This window comes from Oryzias latipes, chromosome 20 (assembly GCF_002234675.1).
Source record: "Oryzias latipes chromosome 20, ASM223467v1".
Taxonomy (NCBI): Eukaryota; Metazoa; Chordata; class Actinopteri; order Beloniformes; family Adrianichthyidae; genus Oryzias; species Oryzias latipes.
This window is the reverse complement of record NC_019878.2, coordinates 23059530-23083613: the sequence shown is the minus strand read 5'-3', so window position 1 is coordinate 23083613 and position 24084 is coordinate 23059530. Positions and strand designations below refer to the sequence as shown.

Sequence of the window (24084 nt, the reverse complement as noted above, 5' to 3'; positions counted from 1 at the left end):
TGATCAAACACTTAATATGGATGACATCAAATCCGTCTGAAGGACCTGAATCTTCGCACAGAACCACGGCTGTCAGGAGAATCATGAACCTGCCACACTCCTCCTGCTGATTCAGACCTTCGCTTCTTTTCTTCATCCTCTGCCGGTCTCGTCTGCGGTTCTTCTCCAGCAGCCGTTTGGAGATAAGGAGCAGTGCTGAAGTTGAAGTGGGGGGGGTTGAGGGCTGTTGCCCAGGCAGGAGTGTTGTGAAAGTGTTCAGCTCTCGGCAGGAATGCAGTGACACGCCTGGACCTGAACTTCCGCATCGAGGAGGAAGACGAGGAGGCAAGACGGTCAGATGCAATGAACATCAAGACAAATCTTTGAGTCATCGAGCTTCATCGAAGAGGAAGAGCTCAGCGGGGATCTGATGTTCAGGAGGCTTTTCCTTTGACACTTAACTGCTGAGAAAAGGACTGACACTTAAAAACAAAGGTGAGTTAATCTTTACCTGGACTTAACGGTAAACACCTACAGCTGCTTCTGAACAAAGCTTTGGGTTGGTTCTGGTTGGAGCCACAACTAGGCGATCAGAAAAACACAGAAGATGCAGAAAGTTGTCAAACTTAGAGCTTTAACATCAATTTGTGACCTTATTTTTGGTGTTTTCTGGTGTTTTTCAGTAGAAAAAGAGAGAAAAGTATAAACTATTAAATATAACTATTTATTTGAAACGAACCTGTTGGCATTTGTGATAAAATATCCAATTAAAACCAGGAAGTGCTATTGGATTTTCAGAATAAATCCCCCCAAAATGGACTAGCATGAATTTAGAGTGAATTTGTGAATTTGGGCTTGCTGAGGAGTGTTTTCCGTTGAGCAATAATTAGTCATCTGACACAGGCTCCGTGACAGAGCAAGAGAGAAAACTAATCCTTAAGTGACTCAACAGCAGGACGTACGATTTCAAGTTCTGTCTAAAAATGACATTTTCCTCTGTTAGCCTTTGGGCTTTCTTTGCCCTCCGGCACCTTTTTTTTTTGCTTTGCTGTGCGACACATGTCATTCTGTAAACACCTGTGTCTGCAACTCAAAGATCTGATCCCAGCAAGACTGCAAGGTTGTTTTTTTTGCCGAAGTGTGGTTTGCATCGACACTGCTGGCGCTTGCATAACAAGAAGTAACGGAATTAGTCTGTGTAGTGGCAGCTTTTTTACCTGAAATGATGACATTTGACTCTGTAGTTAAATGTGAGGCTGCTCTTTCTTCTGGGGGGGTTTGTTCTCTTTGTGCTCACTTGTTTGCTCTAAAACTCTGCTCCACTTTTATTTACCTGCTTTTCATTTTAAGGGAGCTAATAATTATCTTTATTTGACTAAACCTATCAGCTCCTGCATTCTAAAAAACAACCGTTTCCAGGTATGAGAGAAAATAAAGCCACAAGCGGCGTTCTACGGTTTGCAGCACCACCTACCCGCCCTCGCCGGCCCCTATTAGTTCATTTATAGTTGCCACGCTGCTGCTTTGGGCCCCCACACTCCCCTTTTGCCCCTGCCCCCCTGGTCAGAGCTGCAATGCCAAATTCATAAAAAATAATAGCAACAATATAATTTTTTATGGTCGTCTAAAGGTGACGAACAGGTAATTTTTAGAAGAATGGATAAAATGAATTATTATTATATATAAATAATTATATATATATATATATATATATATATATATATATTCTTCTAAGATACCGAAGGTGATTTTTTTTTTTCTTCTTTTGAAAATTCAAGATGGTGGCCTATTTCCAAGGTTAAAGGTCAATGAATGAATATAGAAGGAAGTAAGGAAGAAGAACTGCCAAACCAGTCTGGTGCTGAAAGTCCAGGACTGCTGTGGGACAGAATGATTGAAATGTCAACTTTAGACACGTCATTTCTGATCTGTGGGACGATGCTTCACACTTTATTTTTGTGGTTCTCCTCATGAAACATGTCACACCTTCTAGTAGCGTGGTGGAAAAAGTGTTTTTTTTTCCTTTGTTCATGGTTACTGCCATCAGAAAGAGGAAGTGACTTCAACATTCGGTCAAATTTAGCCGCCATCCTCATCATCGTGAAAAAGATTGAAGAACAGCAGCTCAGAGGTTTTCGTCTTCTTCTTCGTTTCCTTGCGGCTTTTGCCTTCAGGGGTCGCCATGGCGAACCAGCTTCCTCCATCTAACCCTGTCTTCTGCATGCCGTACTCTGACTTTATCTCCAAAACCTCCAAGATGTGCGGTTCCTCTGATGTCCTCATTCCCGATCCGTCCTGGTCCCTCCTAAAGAGAACCTCAGCTTCTTCATCTCTACCACCTCCAGCTCTGCTGCCTGTGTGTTCCTCAGTGTCTCTCGGCCGAACATCATGGCTGCTTTCACCACAGTTTTCTACACCTTTCCTTGCATTTGAGCTGAGACTCTTCAACCACACATCACACCGGACACCCATTCTAAATTGATCACAAGCGCCTACATTCTGCCTCCCATCTAAGTGATTGAACATATAAAGGAAGCAGCCCCTATTTATTTGCAAGTGGTTGTTGACACCTTTTCAGAGGCAGCACACCACCAAGGGTGCCAGGAAGTCACTTTAACCACTTCCTCCAAGCTGGGTCTCCTTTACACGGCAGAGCAGGAAGGGGGCTCTTATCCTCCTACAACAAAAGGATAACACAACAACATAAACTGAATTTAATCAGGATGAGAAGATCGAGTTCGGACGTTTGGATCAATCCTTTATTAGAACAGAGTCTTGAATTGGACCAGTCACTCGTCCGCCCCTCTCTGCTGGTTTCTAAATGAGTTCCTGCAGATTCTTCACTGAAACGTTGTGAAGCAGATTCGGATCTGTGACGTGGGAAAAGTCCACGAGTTCGTTTGAAACGGAGCAGAGGAAACATGAAGCAGTGGTTATGCAACCCTCTGAAGGAAGCACTTTGCACCAGTGTGTTGAAGAGCTGGGTGGAGCCTGAGGTCTCCAAGGGCGTGCCAACAGAAGAAAACTGCTGACAGGTGTCACAACCACATTCAGAATGTTAGCCTGTCACATGACCCACACACATTTAGTTAGAAAATATATCATTTAGCAGGATTCGCTGTCCAAATTGATAATTACTAATTAACTAAACATAATTGTCTGTGTATCCTGCAGTGTTGTACTATGCCTTAGTCAAAACTGCCCTTAGGGGTGGGTACAGGACCTGTACGGGTGGTCCGAAGGAAATATCACGGTCGTAGACCGCTCACTGAACCCTTAGGGAGAAAATGTTCATGTACATTTTTTCTACGGGCAGGCTGTGGGCGACAGAACCCAAACTGCATCCACTGCTACTGAAACTGGTAATAGGCAGGAAGTGCTGCTCTTCACAGCTGAGAACACTCTTCTGATGCAAGGCAGCAATTCCAAGATGTTGCAATATTTTTTTCAAGCAGCACAGCAGAGACTCTTATGAATTTCACCTTTTTTTAACCGAATCATTGGCAACACTGACTGCCTCCTTCTCCTGCTGTTCATCCAATCACAGAGTCATCCATCGGAGGTTCTGAACGTCTGCCTGAAACACGTAAAATCTAGACAAAGTAAAATTGTAATTCAGAAACCGTATTTTAAACCCATGTAAGACATTCATCTCAAAACCCACAGCTTTTTTTTTTTTTGCAAAAACACAGCACAGAATAATGACAGGAAGCGCCAAAAAACGCAGCATCAAATGTTTGTTAGTGTTTGTGCAGAAGCTGTTTTAACTCCAAATGGCTCCAAAAGCAAAGAGTTCTCTGCTTTAATCTGAAATAAAAACAGCAAATGAAAGTTTCACATCAGCACAGCGGGGCAAGCTGTAACAGAGCGGGAATACCTGGAGGCGTGCATTCCTGCCTTCCTTCAGCCGGGGCGGGACTGTTCTGCAGGATTGTGTCACCTCAGGGAAACGTTTCTGCAGCGCAAAAAGGGGCGACGTTGCGTCTCACCACACAAAACATGCGAGTATTGTTTTATCATTCTTTTAACAGATATTTCCCGATCAATGATCAAAACTACAAGAATTTCTGCAGCAGCCACTGGAAATCATCTTCCTTCACTGCAGCGGGGTTTCCACTTAATCTTGAACCTGGCCTGTGAACCCTGTGACCCTTTGAATAGAAGTTTTCTCTTTATTTGAAGGATATTTCAGTGACCCACCCCCCCCCCCAAAAAAAAACACATTGTGATTGATCAGAAAGAAAAGGATGGAGGAAACAACAGAGATGTTTCTGCAACATTTGGAAACACACTTTTGTTCGTTCTGGTGTTTTGTTGTTGTAAATCGCTATAAAATGTCTTCAGTGGTCCTTCACGTTTTAAATTTCACAAGATCACGTTTACCTGCAGCAATTGAGGCCGACCTCTATGTGACTTTTGGGTCTATTCTGATGCTTAAATGAGCTTAAACCTCCTTCGTGCATTTCTATTGTTTTTGTGTGTTTTGAAATGAAGATTGCATGGAAGACAGTCTCAGTCTTTGTTGGTTCTTTCTCCAGATGGAGGACATTGACGCCATGTTCAGTGACCTCCTGGGAGAGATGGACCTCCTCACTCAGGTGAGTCTGCACATTATTCCAGGGGTTTCTTTAAAAAAACAAACATTTTTTACATTTTCTATCATGATTCCACCGTTTTGGAGCTGGTTTATGCTGCTTAGAAAGTTTGGTTTCTTTTGTTTTTGTGGAACTGATGAGAAAAGTTACCCCAATTATTAATTTAACTCTGAGCACATTTAGCCTTGTTCATAAAAAGTAGATGAAAAAAAAGCAAACATTGAACAAAAGCGGATGTTTGCTCTGATAAAGTTCCAAACTCTCACTTCACGTTTTGGGTTAGAGTTTCAGGCTGTCAGAGTATTTTATTGATCGCTCTCCCCTGAGGGTCGCCTGGAATCAAACCGAAACTCACACTTCTTTCTAACAAAGCCCCCTTTGCTCTGCAGAGCCTGGGTCAGGAAACGGGACCTGCGGCAGATCTCCCCAGCTCCACCAAGGAGGTCAACTTCTCCACCGACTATGCGGACTGGAATGGTGAGAGACGAGTGCTTTTGTTGAGCTTTTGCACAATCATTGGACTGTGCAATATCCTCAGTTTTGCAAGAGCAAAAAGCAGGAAACACATGTTTTCAAAAACCTTTCACGACATAGGAACAAGACAACAAACGGCTAAAAATACCTCGTGTTTACTCTGATTTGAGCAGTGTTCAGGCTCAAACAGCCTCAAATTGCTGCATGTGCACTTTATTTTTTTAACCAGGATACTTTACTTCCTGTTTATGTTGTATCTCACTAGGAAGCAAAAGTTGGAGACTAAGAATTAATTTGGAGGCGCACAAACGGTCCATTTCTGAATCAAACTTAAAAAGAACTTAATCTTATAAACAAAGTTGTTGTCCATTTAGGTCACCAGTTAGAAACCAGAGACTGTTTGTTTATTAAGTTGTTTTAAATGTTCAAAATTAAGGAAAAACAAAAGTGCGACTCAAACACTGACTTGAACAGCGTCTTGTTTATGGCCGTTTGGTTAAAACGTTTTCTTTGTGCAGAATTTACAAACTAAAAAAGTCAAATTACTTTATGATGAAAAACATGATCACACTAAAAAAAGTTTTCCCAGATTCAGTGAACGTAACTTCACTGACTATTTGTTTATGGATCCGGAAAATATGTATTGATTTTCATTGGAACAGACATAAATAATACAAAAAAAAAAAAAAAACAGATCATCAGTGCAAGAAAGCGTTAACAGGGCGACAGTGGCTCAGGTGGTTGAGCGGGTCGTCCAATGATCGAAGGGTTGGCGGTTCGATCCCCGCTCCCACCAGCCAAAATGTCGTTGTGTCCTTGGGCAAGACACTTCACCCTCCTTGCCTCCAGTGTGGCTCCACTGGTGTGTGGATGTGTATGAATGATCCCGGTGATGGTCAGAGGGGCCGTAGGCGCGAAATGGCAGCCACGCCTCTGTCAGTCTGCCCCAGGGCAGCTGTGGCTACAACCATAGCTACCATCACCAAGTATGAATGAGGAGTGAATGAATAATGGACACAATGTAAGCGCTTTGGGTGTCTTGAAAAGCGCAGATAAATCCAATCCATTATTATTATTATTATTATGTACAATAATACTGCACAAATTATTGCCCCGAATTATAAAATGAATTATTTAAATGACAAAATAGGTCACGATGATTGAATAATAATGTAAAAATATTGTTTTGAGTTACAGAAAATCCACAAACTCTAAACTGAAGGTAAAAACAGATCATTTTTCCTCATCAGCGTCCCTCAATGAGCTGGAGGACAAGGATCTGGACGACCTCATGTCTGACTTGATGGCCGACCTGAACGCCACCGAGGAGAAGCTGGCGGCGGAGATTCGGGGCCTGGAGGCGCCAACGCCGCCCCCGCCCGACCTGCCCCCTCCGCCCAATGGCCAGAGCGTTCAGGCTGCCGCCGCCTCTCCCTCGCCTGCATCGTTGGCGAGCGCCTTCCCGCCCCCCTCCTCCACCACCTCCCCCCCGCCGGCTCCCCCGTCTCATTCGGCAAAGCCGTCAAAGGTGAGTCAGTGGATGACCTTTTCACCTCCTCACGCCAGGAGTTCCAGTGAGGACTGACTGAAAGCCAGTGAGATCATCACAGGTCTGTCTGGACCGGTTCAGACAGTCATTAGGGGAGGGGGGAGCAGGACCAATAGACCTGCCAGGGGTTTGATGTGAAAGTGTTGGAGGGGGGGGGAATATTGCTTTAACAGAGTTCCTGACTTCATCCCTGTGAGGTGAGAACAGCAGCTGTGGGAAGACGTCATCGTTGGCTCCTGAGATGCCTGAAGGCAGCATTTCCACTCCCTCTGTTCAGAGGGAAATATGAGAGTTTGAAGGTTTCTGATCCACTTTCACTCCTCGTGGAGCCCAGAGCCCAGGCTTTGTCTTCCCTCCATCCAGAAAACACAGGGTGTTTTTGCTGATTGATGAATCCACAAATATATCTTCTGCAAATATATATTTAGGTTTAAACTGGTGAATAAAAAAGTCCATTTGAATTGAAAATTGGATCTCCAACCAGCCTTTAAAGAATCCTAATGTGCCACCATGTGGCAGCATACGGGTGTTTCACAGGTATAGGAACTTTATCAGCAGCAGACTTTCTCCTGTTAATTCCAAAACCCCTGAACCCATCGATTCACAGGCTGTTAATTCATGTTTCTGTTTACTGTCAAGTGAACCCTGGTGCGATTCACCGCAGTGGGAATTCAGACGGACAACAGACCATTTCACAAATATGGCAGTGCCTGTTTAATTCTGGTAGAGGTCAAAGGTGACCGCCTCATAAACATGCAGAAGTCGACGAGGGCTTGTTTTGGGGTCAGCGTTGTTTTTAAATATTACAACAGGCGAAACCTCCCGATAAACGGATGAAGAGGGATTGTAGTGTCCGTTCGGTGAACCTCTTTGCCAGCATTGGCACCAAAATGGCGATTACCAGTAAAGAACAGACTGTTCAGTGACATCATCAGCCAGCAATATTGACATTTACCGTCCGTCCGTCCAGTATTTTTACACATCAGTGGCAGTCTGGGTGAATTCTGGTAGAATTAATAATCGTGTACCACTGCGGAACAGATTGATATGTTCGTAATCATGGTGGGCCGTCTCTTAAATCTGCCGATGGGTTTTCTGTCAGTGGCTTTCTGATCTGGTAAAGAAATATTCTAGTAAATTTACGGCGTCTCAGTATAAATTCTCAGGTTGGGTCACAGACCTGTCAATGTGTTGCATCCATGCCTCCATTTCTTTTTGTCTTCTTTGGTCGGTATGAGCGGCATTTACATCACATCTATCGACAAGCTCCCTTAATCCCTTAACTGACCCACCACAGGTGGTTCTTTAACTTTGCTTTGGTTGCCAAGTTTTCCATCTAATGAGCCCTCAACCTTTGACCCCACGCATCAGTCAGTCTGTGAACTGGTTTAGTCGGAGGAGCAAAGAGAGGAAGGAAACTTCTGTTACTTTCACCTTCAAAATGTTTGTCATTTTGCTTCTATCGGGTGAAAACATTAAAATGATGCCTTTTTTGAGCGTTGGTAAGAGAGGAAATCGAAGAATGAAGTGAACCAAACTGTCTGGAAACATTGTGCATTTCCTACAACTCTTCATGTTTGGGCTGTCATGGCCTTTGGTTTAACTAAAAATTCATATAAAAACCATTAATTCACTTTGAACAACGTTCTTTTTGATCCACTGGATGGTTTATGCTCATACTGTCACTGAATCACACCAGAGTTCACTTGCAAATAAACAAAAACACTGGTTTTCAGGCCGATTAGGCAGCACTTGTTTGGTTCAGCTTTCACAAAAATGATTTATTGATAATACATTTTATCCAGATACAATTATGCGTGCAAGTAAAATGCAACAAAAATGAATATACACATTTTTTAAAAGTAAAATACAAAAAGAATAAAATGGTTCAACGAATAATAGACAGGCAGTTGTAAAATGAAGTAAAAGCTTCTCTAAGTAAAAATGTTTTTGGGTAACAAACCAAATGAGAGTGAAACGTTCTTTATACCAGCTTTAACTGAACCTGCTGGAGCAATTTTGTGTCTTTTTTCCCCGTTAATAATTTAATTAACAAATCTTTTCTTCAGTAGTTTAGAGAAAACTGTCTTCAGCAAAAAATGATTTGCTAATATAAAATGACAATCCATATTGACTCACATCAGAACCTTGTAAAGGAAATGAATTCAGGAATTTTGGCAGTGACTGAAAGCTCATTTTAACACAGAAAATCAATGTTAATGTTTCATTATTGTTGTTGTGAAACTTCAATAAAATCCTATTTTTATGTTGTCAAAAAAGTGCTGAAATAAGAAAAACGTTTATATTTGGAGTCAAATTTCAGCTAAAACTTTCTCCATCAGACATCTGCGCTCATCTCCGAGTTTAAGGCTCAAATAAAACAACATATTCATCTTAGAAACGGGCTAATCTGGTTTGAAAAAGGATGCTTTGGCTGATTTTTAGTTCATAAGAATAACCGAAAGCATCTCATGTTTTACTGTTTGTTTGTTTTTTCTGTTTAGGAGGATTTGGAGGCTCAGGTAAAGGCAGAGAAGATCAAACTTGCACTGGAAAAGCTGAAAGAAGCCAAGGTGAAAAAGGTAAAAACCAGCAAATGCCATCAGTTTTCTTTTGATCCCTTCTGGCAGCAGGAAAGAGTCTCTGTTCCACGGCCTTTATGTTGAAGCACAGTGTGGATCTGTCTTCCTCTTTTCCTCCTCTGGAGGTGATCGATCATATTAATGGCTGTTTCCATCCAGCCTGCAGGACAGCAAACTCTCCTCCGCGGGAGACATGTGGACAGTTTCTCTTCTTCAAAGTGACTCACCAAAGCCACTTGAAAGCAGCAGATTGTGGTTTTTCATCCAAAGCTGCCTGTCAGGATCTCAAATTTTGAACAAAAGAAGCTCATTTGATAAAAATGACATCCAAGTTTGGGTCTCTATAGGTCTTTGATGGGCCGTTCTTATTGATGGGGTAATAATAATCGCTTATTGTTCATGCTGGCTGGACCTATGGGGGCAAATGGAGGATGAGGGAAAACAGAGCACTTCTGAGTGACCTGGAGGCAGCCATGCTTTCTCAGAGTCTGCTTTGTGCTTCTGATGTGTCCTCAGCTTTCCTGTGTATGTTTTCAATATGTGCTGGTGCACATGGAGGCAATAAGAGAGGAGATTTCCTTCAACAGCACGTCAAAACTGCATTATTTCCCAGCAAAGGTCCTGAGGGGTCCAAATCATGCAACGATACCCTATACTTAATCTGTGTTTTTATGACAAAAACCAAGAAATGAACCATTTCTCCACATCAAAATCTGGATTTGTTTTCACGTGGGAGAGACTGCGTCTGCTTTACCCCTGAGTTTTCTGGCTGAAGAACTAAGAGTGCATAAATGTAATTTAGAGGATGTGAAAAAATGGAGACAAAAGTGCTAAAGCATCAACTTTCTTCAGCCACAACCTGGAAGAAGAAATAATTATGTTATGAGCAGAAGTTGTCATACTAGAAGACAGGCTAATAACTGTCTTTACCTAAACATTACAGTGATTTGGCAAAGAAAACAAGTTAATAACTAAGCTGGAACTGTCAATAAAGTTAGTTAGAAGCTTTTTTCATTATAACCTGAAATGCTTTTAAACATGAAAAATGACACAAAGGTTTGTTTTTCCTCCACAGTTGGTGGTAAAGGTGCTAATGAACGACGGCAGCTCCAAGACTCTGATGGTCGACGAGAGGCAAACCGTCCGGGAAGTTCTGGACAACCTGTTCGAGAAGACGCACTGCGACTGCAATGTGGACTGGAGTCTGTGTGAGACCAGCCACGAGCTGCAGCTCGGTGAGTCTCCACGCTCCCGAGGAGCGGGAAGATCGACCAGGATGAGATAGATGGAAGAAGACGATTGACTTCCATGCTACTGGTTCATGAGGAGGAAATCTGACTGGACCATTGGCTACTAAAAACTTAAAATATCTTAACATGTAGTTTATTAAGAAGGATTAAAATAGGAATATTATGATTTATAATTACCATGATGCACAAAACCACAAACAAAATCATTCCATAACATATAAATAAAAAATAGAAGTAAAGTTTAAACGCATGAGTTTATTTTGATCTAGAAGGCTGCCAGCATGAGGAAGATTCAAAACAAACCAAAAAAAAGATGCAAATGTAATAATATTTTCTTGTTCAAAGAAACTATTATTGTTTATTTTTCAAGTGTTTCAGAAAAATCTGATTTAAAAAACAAAATGTTTTCATTTGTTTGGTAGCATTGATCATTTTTGCAGAAGAGTTAAAATCCCAGCTGATTTTGTGGCTGGTCAACATTTTTACTCCAACAGAACTCATCAATGGGTTTAACCGTTTAAATTATTCAGGAAATTAAAAAAATAATCTTTTATTATCAAATTGAAACACAGAAATACAGTACGGAGACCTTGATGGGACACTAAAGAAGAAATAGTCAGTAAATGTCAGTGAGTCAAGATAAACAACCTACGATGACATTAAAACATAAAAAATTTTTTAGGTCCTTTATGGATTTCAGTAGAATAATTTGTAATTGGTCCTCCAGACCAGGGGGGGCGCTGACTGTAAAAGAGACCTGGACTGAGTGAGTGTGATGTCAGCCATAGAAAATGGTTTACCTCCAGCTCCAACCAAATGACGTCCATTCATTCGCCATTTCTTGGCGATCTGGATGCCGCCATGTTGGAGCCAGACGTCGTCAGTACGCATTGATTGGTCCAAGTGGATCTGAGTTTCTACGGCAGCCACTCTCGCTAATCAGGAGTGAGTGTTTGTCGGACGTTCACACCCCTACTTCCTGTTTGGAATACGAGGCGGGAGGGGCCACTTCGTCCAGATTGCATTTCTGGTCACGGGCTCAGATGAGGATGCTGTAGATCAGAAGGGAATGCGGGTGCAGAGCTTCTGCCGTCAACAGCTGTCAGGTCACTTCTACCTGTCCGAACTAGCGTTTACCTGTAAGCATGGCTGCTTCTTGCGTCTGCAGCGTCGTCCAGACATTTCCGGTGATTTCCCGCTGTTGAGACAGTCAAAGACAGGCTGAGGATTACGAACAAAAACAGGTTTCGGGCTCAGAAAGGATTTTTCAGACTCGCATTTGTGTTTTTAGCCTCTTCGTAAACATGGGTGGTCCACTGACCTCTGCTCTGACCACACGCACAGTTTCCCATTTGGGAGCCGACCAGTAGATCTGCGGACCTGTGCCGGGGACTTGAACCAGCAACATCCATGCTGCTGCTCTGTTTCTGCAGGTTACTGAGTAATTCAGACAGTAAAAACAAAATCAGAGTCCATCACAGCTGAGACAACTTCACCGTTGAGTTTGTTTTTAGATGAATGATCAACCAAACGCAGACGTTGTGCTGGACGGGAGACGTTTTTCTCATGGTCTAGATGGTGGCCCGTGTTTTCACTGGCAGCTCCTGCAGCGAAACTAAACGAAGCCCCGATCTTCATCTCATCCATCTCCATCTCTCTGAGCCCCGTCCTGCCTCCCCTCAGTCAAATGGAGCGGGCAGGTGGGTCTAATTTGTGGGCGGCAGACTCCGTCCGTCATGCCGTCAGATGGAAATAGAAGCCGTGTGATCTCAATCCTCCGTCTGAGCTGTTTAAGCTGCCTTTCCTTCAGCTGCAGGACCCCCATCACATCCTCTCAGCACTCCATCTGCTCTCCCACAACTTCATCATCTCTTCGCAGGAATTACTTATATTTCGCCAAAATTTAGCTGGAAAATCCATCAACCTCCTGCAGCAGTAAAATTCAAATCTGACTTTTATTTAGCTTTCTGAGCATCGGTGACATGGACCAGCTTGAATAGTTTGTGTGACCTCAGTATAAAAGAATGTCCGTTTTTGAGTAAATCCTGTCAGGTTTTAAATTTTAACTTTAGTCTTGAATTAGCTGTTTAGAAGTTTCCTACAACTTTTTTTTTTCTGTAGAAAATCATCAAACCTTTTGAACTCAAAGAGAACAAATCTTTATTTTTTTCAGCTAAATAAAGTTTCAAATTAATAGTTTGATTTATCTCCGTGGTTCTTAGGTTATCAGTCTGGACTACCAAAAAAAGTTAGGCACCAGATATTACACAGAATAAATGAAATGATTGTTTCCAACAACTACCTTAAATAAACAGATTTTCTTTCAAATTACGATAAGCTGCAATTTTAATCGCATCAGCTGGGTTTTTTTCTCCGCCTGAATGAGTAAGAACCATGATGGATGAAATGTTTGTGCACCAGATTATAAGAAGCACCATCAATTCTGGTGAACTCCAACTCTGCGTTCACACTGGGCTCAGAAACGTGCGTTTGAGCGACTGCTTCCAATGCATGTCAACGCGTGCACGTGCACATGCGCATTTTGGGCTTCCACCTTCATTTGGGCTTCCACCTTAAACTGCTATTTTAAATGTGTTCTGCAAAAGTCCCGTTTCCACCAGAAACAACTGGGAAAGTCAGAATCAGTCGTCCCCCCAACCCGTTTAATGGAACGCGTGATTCAACTAAAAACACAAAGAACGACTCATCTACAGATGAAAATCATTTCAGTTTCTTTGTTTCTCTTCTAAGAAAACATTACATGTTTGGTTATGAAAGACATGAACAAAAACTGCACAGAAACCCACAAACGTGTGTGCTTAGAATTAGATTGATGTCTCTGACGTAAACAAAGCTAGAAATGCTTAAAAAACGGAAGGCTCGAAGCTGTTTAAGGTTTAATAGAAAAGTAGTTTATCACCTAAAGAACTTCTTTGATTCATAGTCAGAATAACAGGCAAACATCTGGCTTGTTCTCATGTTTTTGTCTGTCTGATGCAAGTGTGAAAGGATGAATAAATAGAGTTTAACTCTAGTGGGTTCACACCCGGAAACCCAGATTTAAATAAGTAAAAGTAGGTCCTGTGACTCGTGGGAAAGTTGGCACGGTGTCATTTCTGACTGATCAAACATCATGAGCGCATCGCAGCCCAAAAGCTTTGGGTGGATTCCTCTTTGAATGTCTGTAAAGTCTGCATTTACATCCTCTCTGGCTGCTAACAGCTTGACCGACCTGCAGCGTTTATCCGAGGCGAGCGGCGCCCAATAAACACCCGCTGAGCTCAGCAACAGCACGTCTTCAAACGAAGCAGCCTCTCTGTGAAGCTCGCCCATGTGCTCACCATGCATTGGCCTGCAGATTGCCATGTGGTTGAGACACTTCAAAGGGATTTCAGCTCCCAGTCACGCCATGCGTTCAGTGATTACAGCGGCCTGATGGTCGTCTGGAACCCTGGCAGCAATTTGTGTAATGCTAGGTCTGCCTCCGCTGCAAACCTGCAATTGGAGACGATGACTGAGCTGCAGTCCAGTGGCCGCTGTGGACATGGAAACCGTCGTGGAGCAAGCAAGGAGGAGGCCCGCTTCTGGTTTCCATCACTGAGAGACTCTTAGAAAGTCCTTCAAGCTTGAAATTCAAGCTTTTGATGTTCTGCAAGATTTTATTTTGGCTTAAACCAGCTACTGGAATGGAAGGTAGAGAGTTGAAAAACCCTACAACCAATTGTTCATGTAGAGGGGGCGTGGCCTCCTGTGACGTCTGTCTGCTGTATTTCTGAGGGAGGAGGTTCACTGCGGCAGGGGGGGTAGAGACTTTTGGAAGAACAGGTGCTGAAGTTTTGAAACTTGAACACGTTACAATGACGACTTTCAGGAAAACGACAGAAGGCTTTTGTGATCCGAAAACCATCAGCTGCTGTAGGCATTAAGTGAGAGGAGGATAACTATAATAACATCATTAAAAGGTGAAAACGTTCATTTCTAATTGAATCATATAATCTGAATGTTGAGTAAAGTTAAAAAAAAGGAGCTGGCAAAATAATTACCCAAAGATTTGAACAGTTTGAATGACTTTCTGCCAGGAAATCAGATCGCAAAAGTTCTGATATTTTCCACAATTAAAACAGATGAAATGTTCAAAATCAAATCCCCTTTGTTTTTCCATATTTACAAGCATAAGCACTATAATAAATTGTAGATCAAATTAAATGAGACAAATCCTTTTCATAGATTTTCTGAAAAAGCAGTAAATGCGGAATAACTGAAGTTACTTGAGTAAATGTGGCTTAAACTTTGTTTTTACTGTTAATCTTTTGTTTTAGGATTATATTAATATAATATCTTGATTAAGAACTAACATTGTTTGTGTTGAATCAATAAAGAATTTGTTTTTTTTCTGTCTCCTCCATATTTTCTTTTCTGTTCCTCTTCCTGCTTCCCCTTAAATTTCAGATTTCTCTGTTGGTAGATAATGCATATACACCTTTATCATATAAAGTCTTTACATTTGGGATTGGAAAAAAAAAGGCTGCATGACCTGTATGGTCTTCACTTTCCTATTTTGCCAGAAAGGACCTTTGAAGACCACGAAAACCTGGTGGAGCCGCTCTCGGCGTGGACCAGGGACAGCGAGAACCAAGTGCTCTTTCAGGAGAGAGGAGAAAAGTACGAGGTTTTCAAAAACCCACAGGTTTGTTCTGCCACCAACACTCAGCAGCTTCAGGACGTTGACCCGCGACCTCCTCAGTGTCCCATGAAGCAGCTCTGAACTCAGATTGAGTTGGATGGCGGCGAATCCTCACATTGATGCTGCAAAGACTGTTTGGCCCGTTTGCTATCCTGGAGCCCCGAACCCCCAACAATCCCCCTTTAATAGATTCAGTCTGTTGGCAAACAGATGAGAAGCTGTGCTGCTTTTCTAACCGAGCATGTCTGGTAATCAGCGTTTTGAACCTGTGACAAAAACCTCCAAAGATAGCCGCTCGCTGAGTTTCCTGGTATGAAAGCAGAAGTTCAGACTGAAGATGGAGAATTCCTGTCACACAAATGCATGAGTGGAGAGGTTTTCATGCAAATTTCTGCCAACAAATCATGTTTTTAGTCAATGTTTTTTTAACTAATTATTAGGAAAACACAAATTATTTCAGTCTAGACTTTAATTGGTCTCAAACTGTGTTTGGCTTTTGTCTCTGCAGAACTTTTATCTCTGGAAAAAGGATAAGAAAGCTCTCAAAGAAATCAAAGACAAAGACAAGGAGATATTAATAAAGGTAAATACAAATTTCGTAACCGCGTTTCCTTTGAGAGATTTTCTCTGCGATGCTTCTGCATCTCCCCTTCATCCGTGCAGGAAAACTTTTGTGGGAGTTCCATCATCGTCCCGGATCTGGAATCCGTCCTGCACCTCAGAGAAGATGGGAAGAAGTCCTGGAAGCAGCGGCTCTTCCAGCTCCGGGCCTCCGGAATTTATTACGTCCCCAAAGGGAAAACTAAGGTCAGTCACAGGGGGGCAGGGGATCATTTAAGGCAGGTAACTACACATGCATGGACCTAGCCTGAAAGTGTCATCCAGATATGGAAGTCATGTGACCTGTTGGTGTCTTTTTATTCTTCTTCTGGGTTTTGCCTTGTGGACCAGTTATTAAAGAATGCTGACCTTTCCAAAATGGGCAACTACAATGAATAATAATAATAATAAATTTAATCTTCAGTTATAACTGATGGTCACTTTCAACATGCAGTATTGGAACACCAACAGGGAGGGGGTCACTCAGTCCAGTTCTAACTTACAGTCCATGTTCTGAACCTGGGAGAACCGACAGGGTCAAATTTGGCCACTGTTACTTTTATATTTAGTCGGTCGGTCAGCTGGCTGTCTGGTTGGTTGGCAGTTGGTTGTTTGGCTGGTTGGTTAGTTGGTTGGTTGGTTGGCAGTTGGTTGGTTGGTTGGTCAGTTGGTTGGCAGTTGGTTGGTTGGTTGGTCAGTTGGTTGGCAGTTGGTTGGTTGATTGGTTGGTTGGTTGGTTGGTTGGCAGTTGGTTGGCAGATGGTTGGTTGGTCAGTTGGTTGGCAGTTAGTTGGTCGGTTGGTTGGTTGGTCAGTTGGTTGGCAGTTGGTTGATTGGTTGGTTGGTTGGCAGTTAGTTGGTTGGTTGGTTGGTTGGTTGGCAGTTAGTTGGTTGGTTGGTTGGTTGGTTGGTTGGTTGGTTGGTTGGTTGGTCAGTTGGTTGGCAGTTGGTTGATTGGTTGGTTGGTTGGTTGGCAGTTTGTTGGTTGGTTGGTTGGTCAGTTGGTTGGTTGGTTGGCAGTTGGTCAGTTGGTTGGTTGGCCAATTTTAGTAGTTAATAGCTGCTACCCAAAATGAACAAACAGAAAAACTGTCAAATTAATTTAAAAAGCCCAGAAGAAATTATTTTTTGCTTCTCCAGGGTTAAAGTTAACCGCTTTATTGAAAGAACTACGATAATGAAAAAAATAATGAAATGCAGGTGTTTGTCACATTTTGCAGATAAAGATTTACATATCTTTACTGAATCAAATGTTAAATCAAGCAGAATCATCAGATGTTAGGAGACTCTAGAGTCAGACTGCTTTTAAAGCTCAATTTAGTGTCAACTTGGACTGTTTTGCTATGGAGGGAAGGCGGACGGACCTGCTTGTGTGGTCGATGCTCCATGAAGGACATTAATGCTCACAGGTGTGATGTTCTCTCAGCTTGTTTGTGACACGTCACTTAGGATGAACTTCTGTCTCCCAAAAACAAGAGATTTGTGATTGCTCATATATTCCAAGTGGGTGTAGTTGACACAGAAAGCGGACAAAAGAGACAAGCTAAATGGCGTGATTTAATCTAAAGCCAATCGATGTGTGTTTGCGCGCTCCTTTGTTCCCATTTTGCCTGTGAAGTCTTCATCTCTCAGATCAGAAATGTTGTTTCCTTCATCAATAAGTTCAAATAAGCTGTTTCGATTTAGCTGGAGATGACGTTTTAGCCTAAAAGATCAGTTGTTTTGCTTTTGCAGCCCCAAACGTTTGACGTTGCTTTTTGTGAGGAGGAACCAGCATTATCAAGCCCCTGCTGAACTGCATTTCCCATCTTCAAACCAGTTTCAGTTCAGTTTAAACGGAAACTCTTCATCTCTTTTCAGTCGTCCCGTGACCTCGTCTGCTTCGTCCAGTTTGACAACGTCAACGTCTACTACGGTAAAGACTTTAAGACCAAATACAAAGCGCCGACAGACTTCTGCTTCGTTCTAAAAGTAAGTGAATCTTTAAATACACGCTTCTGCTTTCCCCTGAAGAAGACACCAGCATTATAATTAAAATCGTATCTTATTGAAGACTTCAAAGCAGAACTGAGTAAAGCATAGTGGTTTCTGCTGGGCTGAACAGCTGCTTTACCAGGATTTCACAATAAAGGACTGAAAAAAAATCAATCACTTCAGCTCAAAGTGGCAACAAAATACACCAAAAAAACGTTTTGCTAATATCAGGTGTTATTTAAACTTGGTTAAACATTTTTGAGCAGGCAGTGAAGAGGGACTTCCACATCCCAGGTGAAAATATGCTGGTTGATCCATCTTGGAGTGAAGTGAAAGTCTAATTTCTGTCTTTTCTGACAGCCAGCAGATTCTGCAGCGCCTGTAGGTTAGATGTGAAAGAAACGAAAAGATCTGAGAGAAAATCCTCGGAGGCTTTTTTTTTCCCCAACAGGACATAAAACCACCTTTTGTTGTTATATTTATGTGGACGAGCTTCCAGAAACGGCAGCAACTTTTAAGCAAGATAAGTTCATCGCAGCTTTAAGCTGAACAGACAAGCTGTTTGCCACTGAAAGTGATCCAAAAATACACTTTATTTTTTCATTTATTCAATTAGTGTAAAGGTTGATAAAACTTGATTGTGAACGTGTTTAAAGTTTTAGTTAAAGTTTTTTTTTTCTTCCATAAATTGACGTTAATAATTAGGAAAATGTCACTTCAATCTCATGTGTCTCTCAGCGTTTGTGGTTCCGTCCAATGATCTCAGCCGCTGTGGTCACATGACCTCCCTCACACGTTTACCTCACGGGAATGGAACTCAAAGTTTAAGAATAGAAACACGATAAAACATCACTTTTTTGGATGCAGTTTGGATGAAATATGTAGTGATGAAGTTATGAAAGCGTTTAGTCACATGAGAGGATCAAAATAAAGAATCAAATGCGTTTTTAATTCAGAAAATTGAAGCTCATTTCAAATGTAATTTGTAAAACTGAACATCTATCTGGAAAAAGTCTGCTGTCATCATTGAGCAGATCTTCTACGAGTCAAAAAGCTTAAACTAGCCAGCAGATTTTTGCACAAAGTTGACTTGTTTGCTAACCGCAGCATCTGTCCCTGCAGCATCCTCAGATCCAGAAAGAGTCTCAGTACATCAAATACCTGTGCTGTGACGACGCCTGGACCATGAACCTTTGGGTGACCGCAATCCGGATAGCAAAGGTCATTTAAGGAAAAGCTGCTTCTGCTGAATGTGATTTATGATCCATGAATCCAGACGATTCACGCTTTGCTCTGTGTCTTCCTCCAGTACGGGTCCCTGCTGTACGAAAACTTTCAAACGGCGCAGAAGAAGGCTGTGGTGAACTCTGCATGGACCAACCGCAGCACTCCGTCCAGCTCCAATCCGTCGACGCCCTCACCGACGGTCAAAGGTCAGGAACACAGTTTTAGCTTTTCTTTGTCATTTATCGTTCACCGTCCATGCTAGCTTTACTGCGCTTTCAAGATATTTCAAAATAAAACAAGCTTTGAAGAATAGGAGTCAGAACATTATCTTGAGGCTGTGTCAAACGTACATTTTGCGCATTTTCCACATATGAAATTTCGGTATTTCGTGATCCATGCTTGATCTCCGTCATTCATACGTGTTTCTTGCGTTTGTCATTCTTCGACGTGCGCAGATGTCTGTCGAGGGTTTCGCCCGACGTTTTTGAGCTGTTCAGAATGTATATGCACAATTATTATGTACCGACCCACCGTACTACGACCGGTAGTACTGACTTTTCAAGAATGGACCACCAATGTATTACTATTAGATTTCGTAGATGGGGGCACATCACTTTTAAATTACGTAATTGATGCATAGAAGCAGCACAACAATCATGCGTGGTTTATATTCTACGTTGATTTACGTGTTCTATGTTGGGTTTATTCGTGATACATCTGGGAAAATTTCACGTAAAGACCACAACATTTCTGGCTTTCTGACCCATATTCACGTATGACCAATTTTCATCCGTGCAATATCCTCAAAATGTAGGTAGTGGCTGTGTACAGCGGACCTGCTCCGTCTACATCAGAACATCAACAGAAGACGACTGTGTTATACGGCCAGCAGGCGCTACCCCCTGTCGCCGCCCCCTTTTGACCCGCCCTCACTGGCTGAGAAGATGCTAATCACCCCTCACTCACAAACTTTTTTCAAAATGTCGGCTTTTCCGTCGGTTTGATCTCCATAGCAACCAGTTTATTCTTTGGTCGTCTGGGGGTGACAAACAGGCTATGTCCGAATTCCCACCCTAAACCATATGTGGTGCACTATATGGTGCGTTCACCATTTTCTAGTGCTGTCCAGACCTACAATTCCAAAATCCAGCGCCCTAGAAATTTCCCAGAAGTCTCTGCGAAAAACCAGTGAGCATCGATGCTCACTAGATTGGCGAATATAGACCACAATGCATTGCATCTGAACAATTTTGACCAAAAACATGTATTTAAGTGTGTATTTTTTAATAAACCATCAAAGTTTTCATCTTCAGAAGACAGTGGACTCAAATAATGGTCGCAAAACGCTCATTAATTACATTTTAACTTTGTGAAATCGATGACATCATATCCGCCGTTTAAAAAACGAAGTGAGTATGGCGTCCAAATTGCTTTTAAAATTCATATTCTCTCACAATACAGTTTTTTAGTATTAGTATCGGACATAGCCGAAGTCATTTTTAGAAAAAAGCGGCAAGAAAGTACATTTTTGAATTTGCTTTTGTTAACCACGCCCACATTTCTAATATGTTCATAAGGTATATCGTTTCGCACTAAAGGTGTTTAATGTTTTTGTTTGTTTCCGAAAAATTGAAGTGTAGTTTTGTTATCGAATGTAACTGTGTCTGTTTGTGTAAATGTTTTATCCAGTGAGTTCCACAACTCAACAACACAAACTGATTTATCCATCTGTCTCAGAGACGCATCAGGGATTCTGAAATTATATTTTCTCCTCATTATCATCGTCTTCTGAAACAAACATCAGAAGATGATGATTATGATGATTTAAAAGTGTCTGAATTTCCAATTTGGCTTTCAATATAATTGATACAAATTCTTTTAATTCAATACAGATGATGTAATTGCTGCTTATTGCTGTTCCCCTGTTTCCGTTTTCCTTCCAGCTAAAGCACAGAGCCAAGCTAACGGCCACGCTCCCAAACCGCCGCCCGGACCCGTTTCCCAGGTAAACCTCGTCGAAGAGCAGAAGGGGTCTGGAAGTTCTTTGGAATCAGAAATGTTTTAACATCTTCAAATTCACAAATATGTGCCTGAAAAGAGTGTTCGCTTTCATTTCACCTGGAATATTTTTGAATTACACTGTGTCATCAAAGAAAAGGCTCACAGACGGATCTCCTTCCCGTTTCACACTGACTTCACTGAAAAGGAAGTGATGAAAAAGAAGGAAGTAATGAAAGTGTCAGGAGAAATAGAGCATATTTAAACAGATTTTTACCTACCTTTTTGATCAAAACTCCATATTTGGTTTAATGCTATAAAACATTCAACCCATTGTTTTTCTGTTTCTCTTTCTTTTTTAATTTATTATAGTATCTTCCGCCATTTTTTGTCGCCTAACTCCTACAATTTTTCTGCTACTCTATTCAACTATTCAAATGTTCAGCTCTTTCATCTTTTTCCAGCTTTGACTTTTGGTCCTTAAAATCTTTTCAAGATATTCCAGGATTTCCAGGATTTCTGCCTCCATTGAAATAAATGGGGAATCTTTGGTGCAGAAGCTCGCTGGTTCGATACCTGGCTCTGGCATTTTTCACACACATATCTTATTTGTTATTGTGCTGTTTTCACTTTATTTATGGTCATTTTTGATTATTTTCTTTCTTTCTTTCTTTCTTTCTTTCTTTCTTTTTAATTAGAGGCTTTTAATTCACGAGTGGGGTAAAAAACTACCCTTCAGAGTCAGAATGGAATGGCAAAAAAGGGGTTAATGCACACGTTAAAATGCTCCAATTTACCAGTTTACTCCAAAAAGTGGCCTATATGTGGTTTATGCGGTTAGAGGTTTGAGCCTCACGCCGTACTACATTCCCCATAATTCCTTGCATGATCTCATTATTCAGGTGGGAAATTATACCTTTTACTAATTTTACTGTACTTTTTCAGGACTTTGGACACCTCCCTCCTCCTCCTCCTCCTCCCCCCGCCCTAAATGATCCTCTCCCACCTCCACCCCCTGACCCAGTCTTCCCTCCTCCTCCACCCCCTCTGGCTGCCAAGAGTTCCCCCAAAGCTGTGGGCAGGCAGCAACACCTGCAAGGCAACTTTCCTCCACCTCCACCTGAGATGAACAACCTCCCTCCCCCGCCGCCCCCTGAAGAATCCCCTCCAGACTTCCTCCCACCTCCTCCCCCCATGAACTTCCTGCCTCATCCGCCTCCACCGACTAGCTTTGGGGGAATGGACCAGTCGCTTCCTCCTCCACCCCCAGATCCAGAATTTTTACCTCCACCTCCACCTGCCCCGCATGTCACAGGCGGCGGAGGACCTCCTGCCCCTCCGCCGCCTCCTCCGCCTCCACCCGCGCCTGTTCCCCCCCTGCAGGCAGCATTGAGGCCCACTGGGTCTGCAAAGAAGATGCCTCCCGCTCCACCAAAGAGGACTACTCCTGTGCAAGGAGGAGGAGGAGGAGGAGGGGTAGACCTCATGTCTGAGCTGAGGAATGCCATGCAGAAAAAACGCAGCAATCAATAGGAAACTGAGGAGATCCAGCTTGAACTGTAAACAACAAATGAGGATGAAGGCAGAGGAGGTCATGATCGTCTCCAGTGATACTTCTTCTTGAATGAAAGGCAATCACCGCCTCATTCTTCAGAACAGTTTTTAAAGAAAAAGCTCAGGAATCACAGAATACAATGGAAACATCATGGTAGTGTACATATGTTAGCATGAAGTGCTGTAAATACAATAACTCAACATTTATGTCTGCAATAACGTTGTAATTTGTTGCTTTTAAAAGGCCTGTCTCCCTTCAACCCCCCGGATAAACCTGTTTTCATAAAAAATATGCCCTAAACTGTGAACTCTGCGTGGTTTTTCTGTCAGGTTCTGAGCGTAACCTGAAGTCAAATCCATTTAAAGAAGCATCATGTCCGTCTGACTACCAGAGAAAACAAAATGTTGTTTTAAATCTAACAAAAACTACAACTCCCAGAGCCCCTCCCCTTCACAATGTCTTCTGTAGGTACCAAAAGGAGAAGATGTTCGGGTTTCCACATGTGTTCTACACAGGAGGAATTTGCATGGCTGGTAGTCATCTAAAAAGCAGCATCCTGTTTGGTACATAGGCTGTAAAAAGTGCAGCATTTACAACCGAGCATGCTTCTTCTTCCTGATTTTGTTGCAACAAAGACCTTCATGTTTCATTAAAAACCTATATGACTGTCAAAGCACACAGCAATGACGTACATTTTACCGTCTTGACGTTGGTATTTCATAAACATGGTAACGTAGCTTTAATCCGTCATCTTGTCTGAGAACTCCCCGTAAAGAAGAAGGCAACATCAACAATAAATCTGCTCTATCTCCAGATCCAATCCCATCATCCACCATACCAAATAACAGGAAGAAACTCCGTTTTAAGGATGTGATAATGTTAATATTAACATATTGTGTAAACAAAGCAAAATGCAAAAGATTTGGGTAAGTAAAAACCTTTGAATAAGTCCAAACTTTTCAATATTTATTTAAAAAATGTCAAGAAGAACCTCAACTGTCAGAATATTATAACTACCACGTGAGTTTCTTTTCTTTTTCTTTTTTTTTTGCAGAGTGAACAACCCAGTGAGGAAAGAGGAAAAACCTTCTTCGGTTATTTTAGCGTGAAAGATGGTGCCCAAGCACGCAAGCAATAGAGTACACAATGAAAGCGGGAATCGTAATAAGTGTGTTCACTCAATACATTAGGGGTGATTGAAAGATTCAAAGAGAGAGTGGAGGCGCAAATGAAAGGGCTTTATGAATCAACCTCATATCATGGCATTATCCTGCCCCTTTCAGTCCCTGCAGGCGGACGCCCACCTTTTTACCCCAAACGTTCCCATTGGCTGCAGATTAAAATAAACTATGGGGAAATGTAGGGGTTTTAGATTTACCAGCTAACATCAGAAAGCTCCTGCTGTGAGACATTTTTGGGTTTTACTGTAAGTGGATCAACTTTCCACAAATGCACAAAGAAATGAGGGGGAAAAAAACAGGGCAAAAAAAAGAATCAAACTCACCTATTTATTATTTAACCTTCTTAAAAATTATTGTTTTTTTACAGGAGGACTTTGAAAAAACAAGCTAATGTTTGAAAATGGGCAGCTGTGTTTGTTTGGAATTTCATTTAATT

At 42.0% G+C, this 24084-nt stretch overlaps 1 protein-coding gene across 1 annotated transcript; it reads left to right on the top strand.

Moving 5' to 3' along the window:
• Nucleotides 1-292: 292 nt before the first annotated feature.
• Nucleotides 293-22774, top strand: apbb1ip (amyloid beta precursor protein binding family B member 1 interacting protein). The gene is made up of 14 exons (XM_023950275.1): nt 293-474; nt 4518-4577; nt 4964-5051; nt 6299-6576; nt 9102-9179; nt 10255-10414; nt 14995-15116; nt 15622-15696; nt 15777-15920; nt 17574-17684; nt 18810-18908; nt 18997-19120; nt 20858-20919; nt 21858-22774. Exons 2-14 carry the CDS (start codon nt 4518-4520, stop codon nt 22443-22445), a joined length of 1989 nt encoding a protein of 662 aa, XP_023806043.1. The 5' UTR covers nt 293-474; the 3' UTR covers nt 22446-22774.
• Nucleotides 22775-24084: the final 1310 nt, after the last annotated feature.

Coding starts and splice junctions, on each gene's coding strand:
- apbb1ip (XM_023950275.1), top strand. CDS start 4,518: ATGGAGGACATTGACGCCATGTTCAGTGACCTCCTGGGAGAGATGGAC. Junction 9,180..10,254: donor AAGAAGCCAAGGTGAAAAAG/GTAAAAACCAGC, acceptor TTTCCTCCACAG/TTGGTGGTAAAGGTGCTAAT. Junction 15,697..15,776: donor ACAAGGAGATATTAATAAAG/GTAAATACAAAT, acceptor TCATCCGTGCAG/GAAAACTTTTGTGGGAGTTC.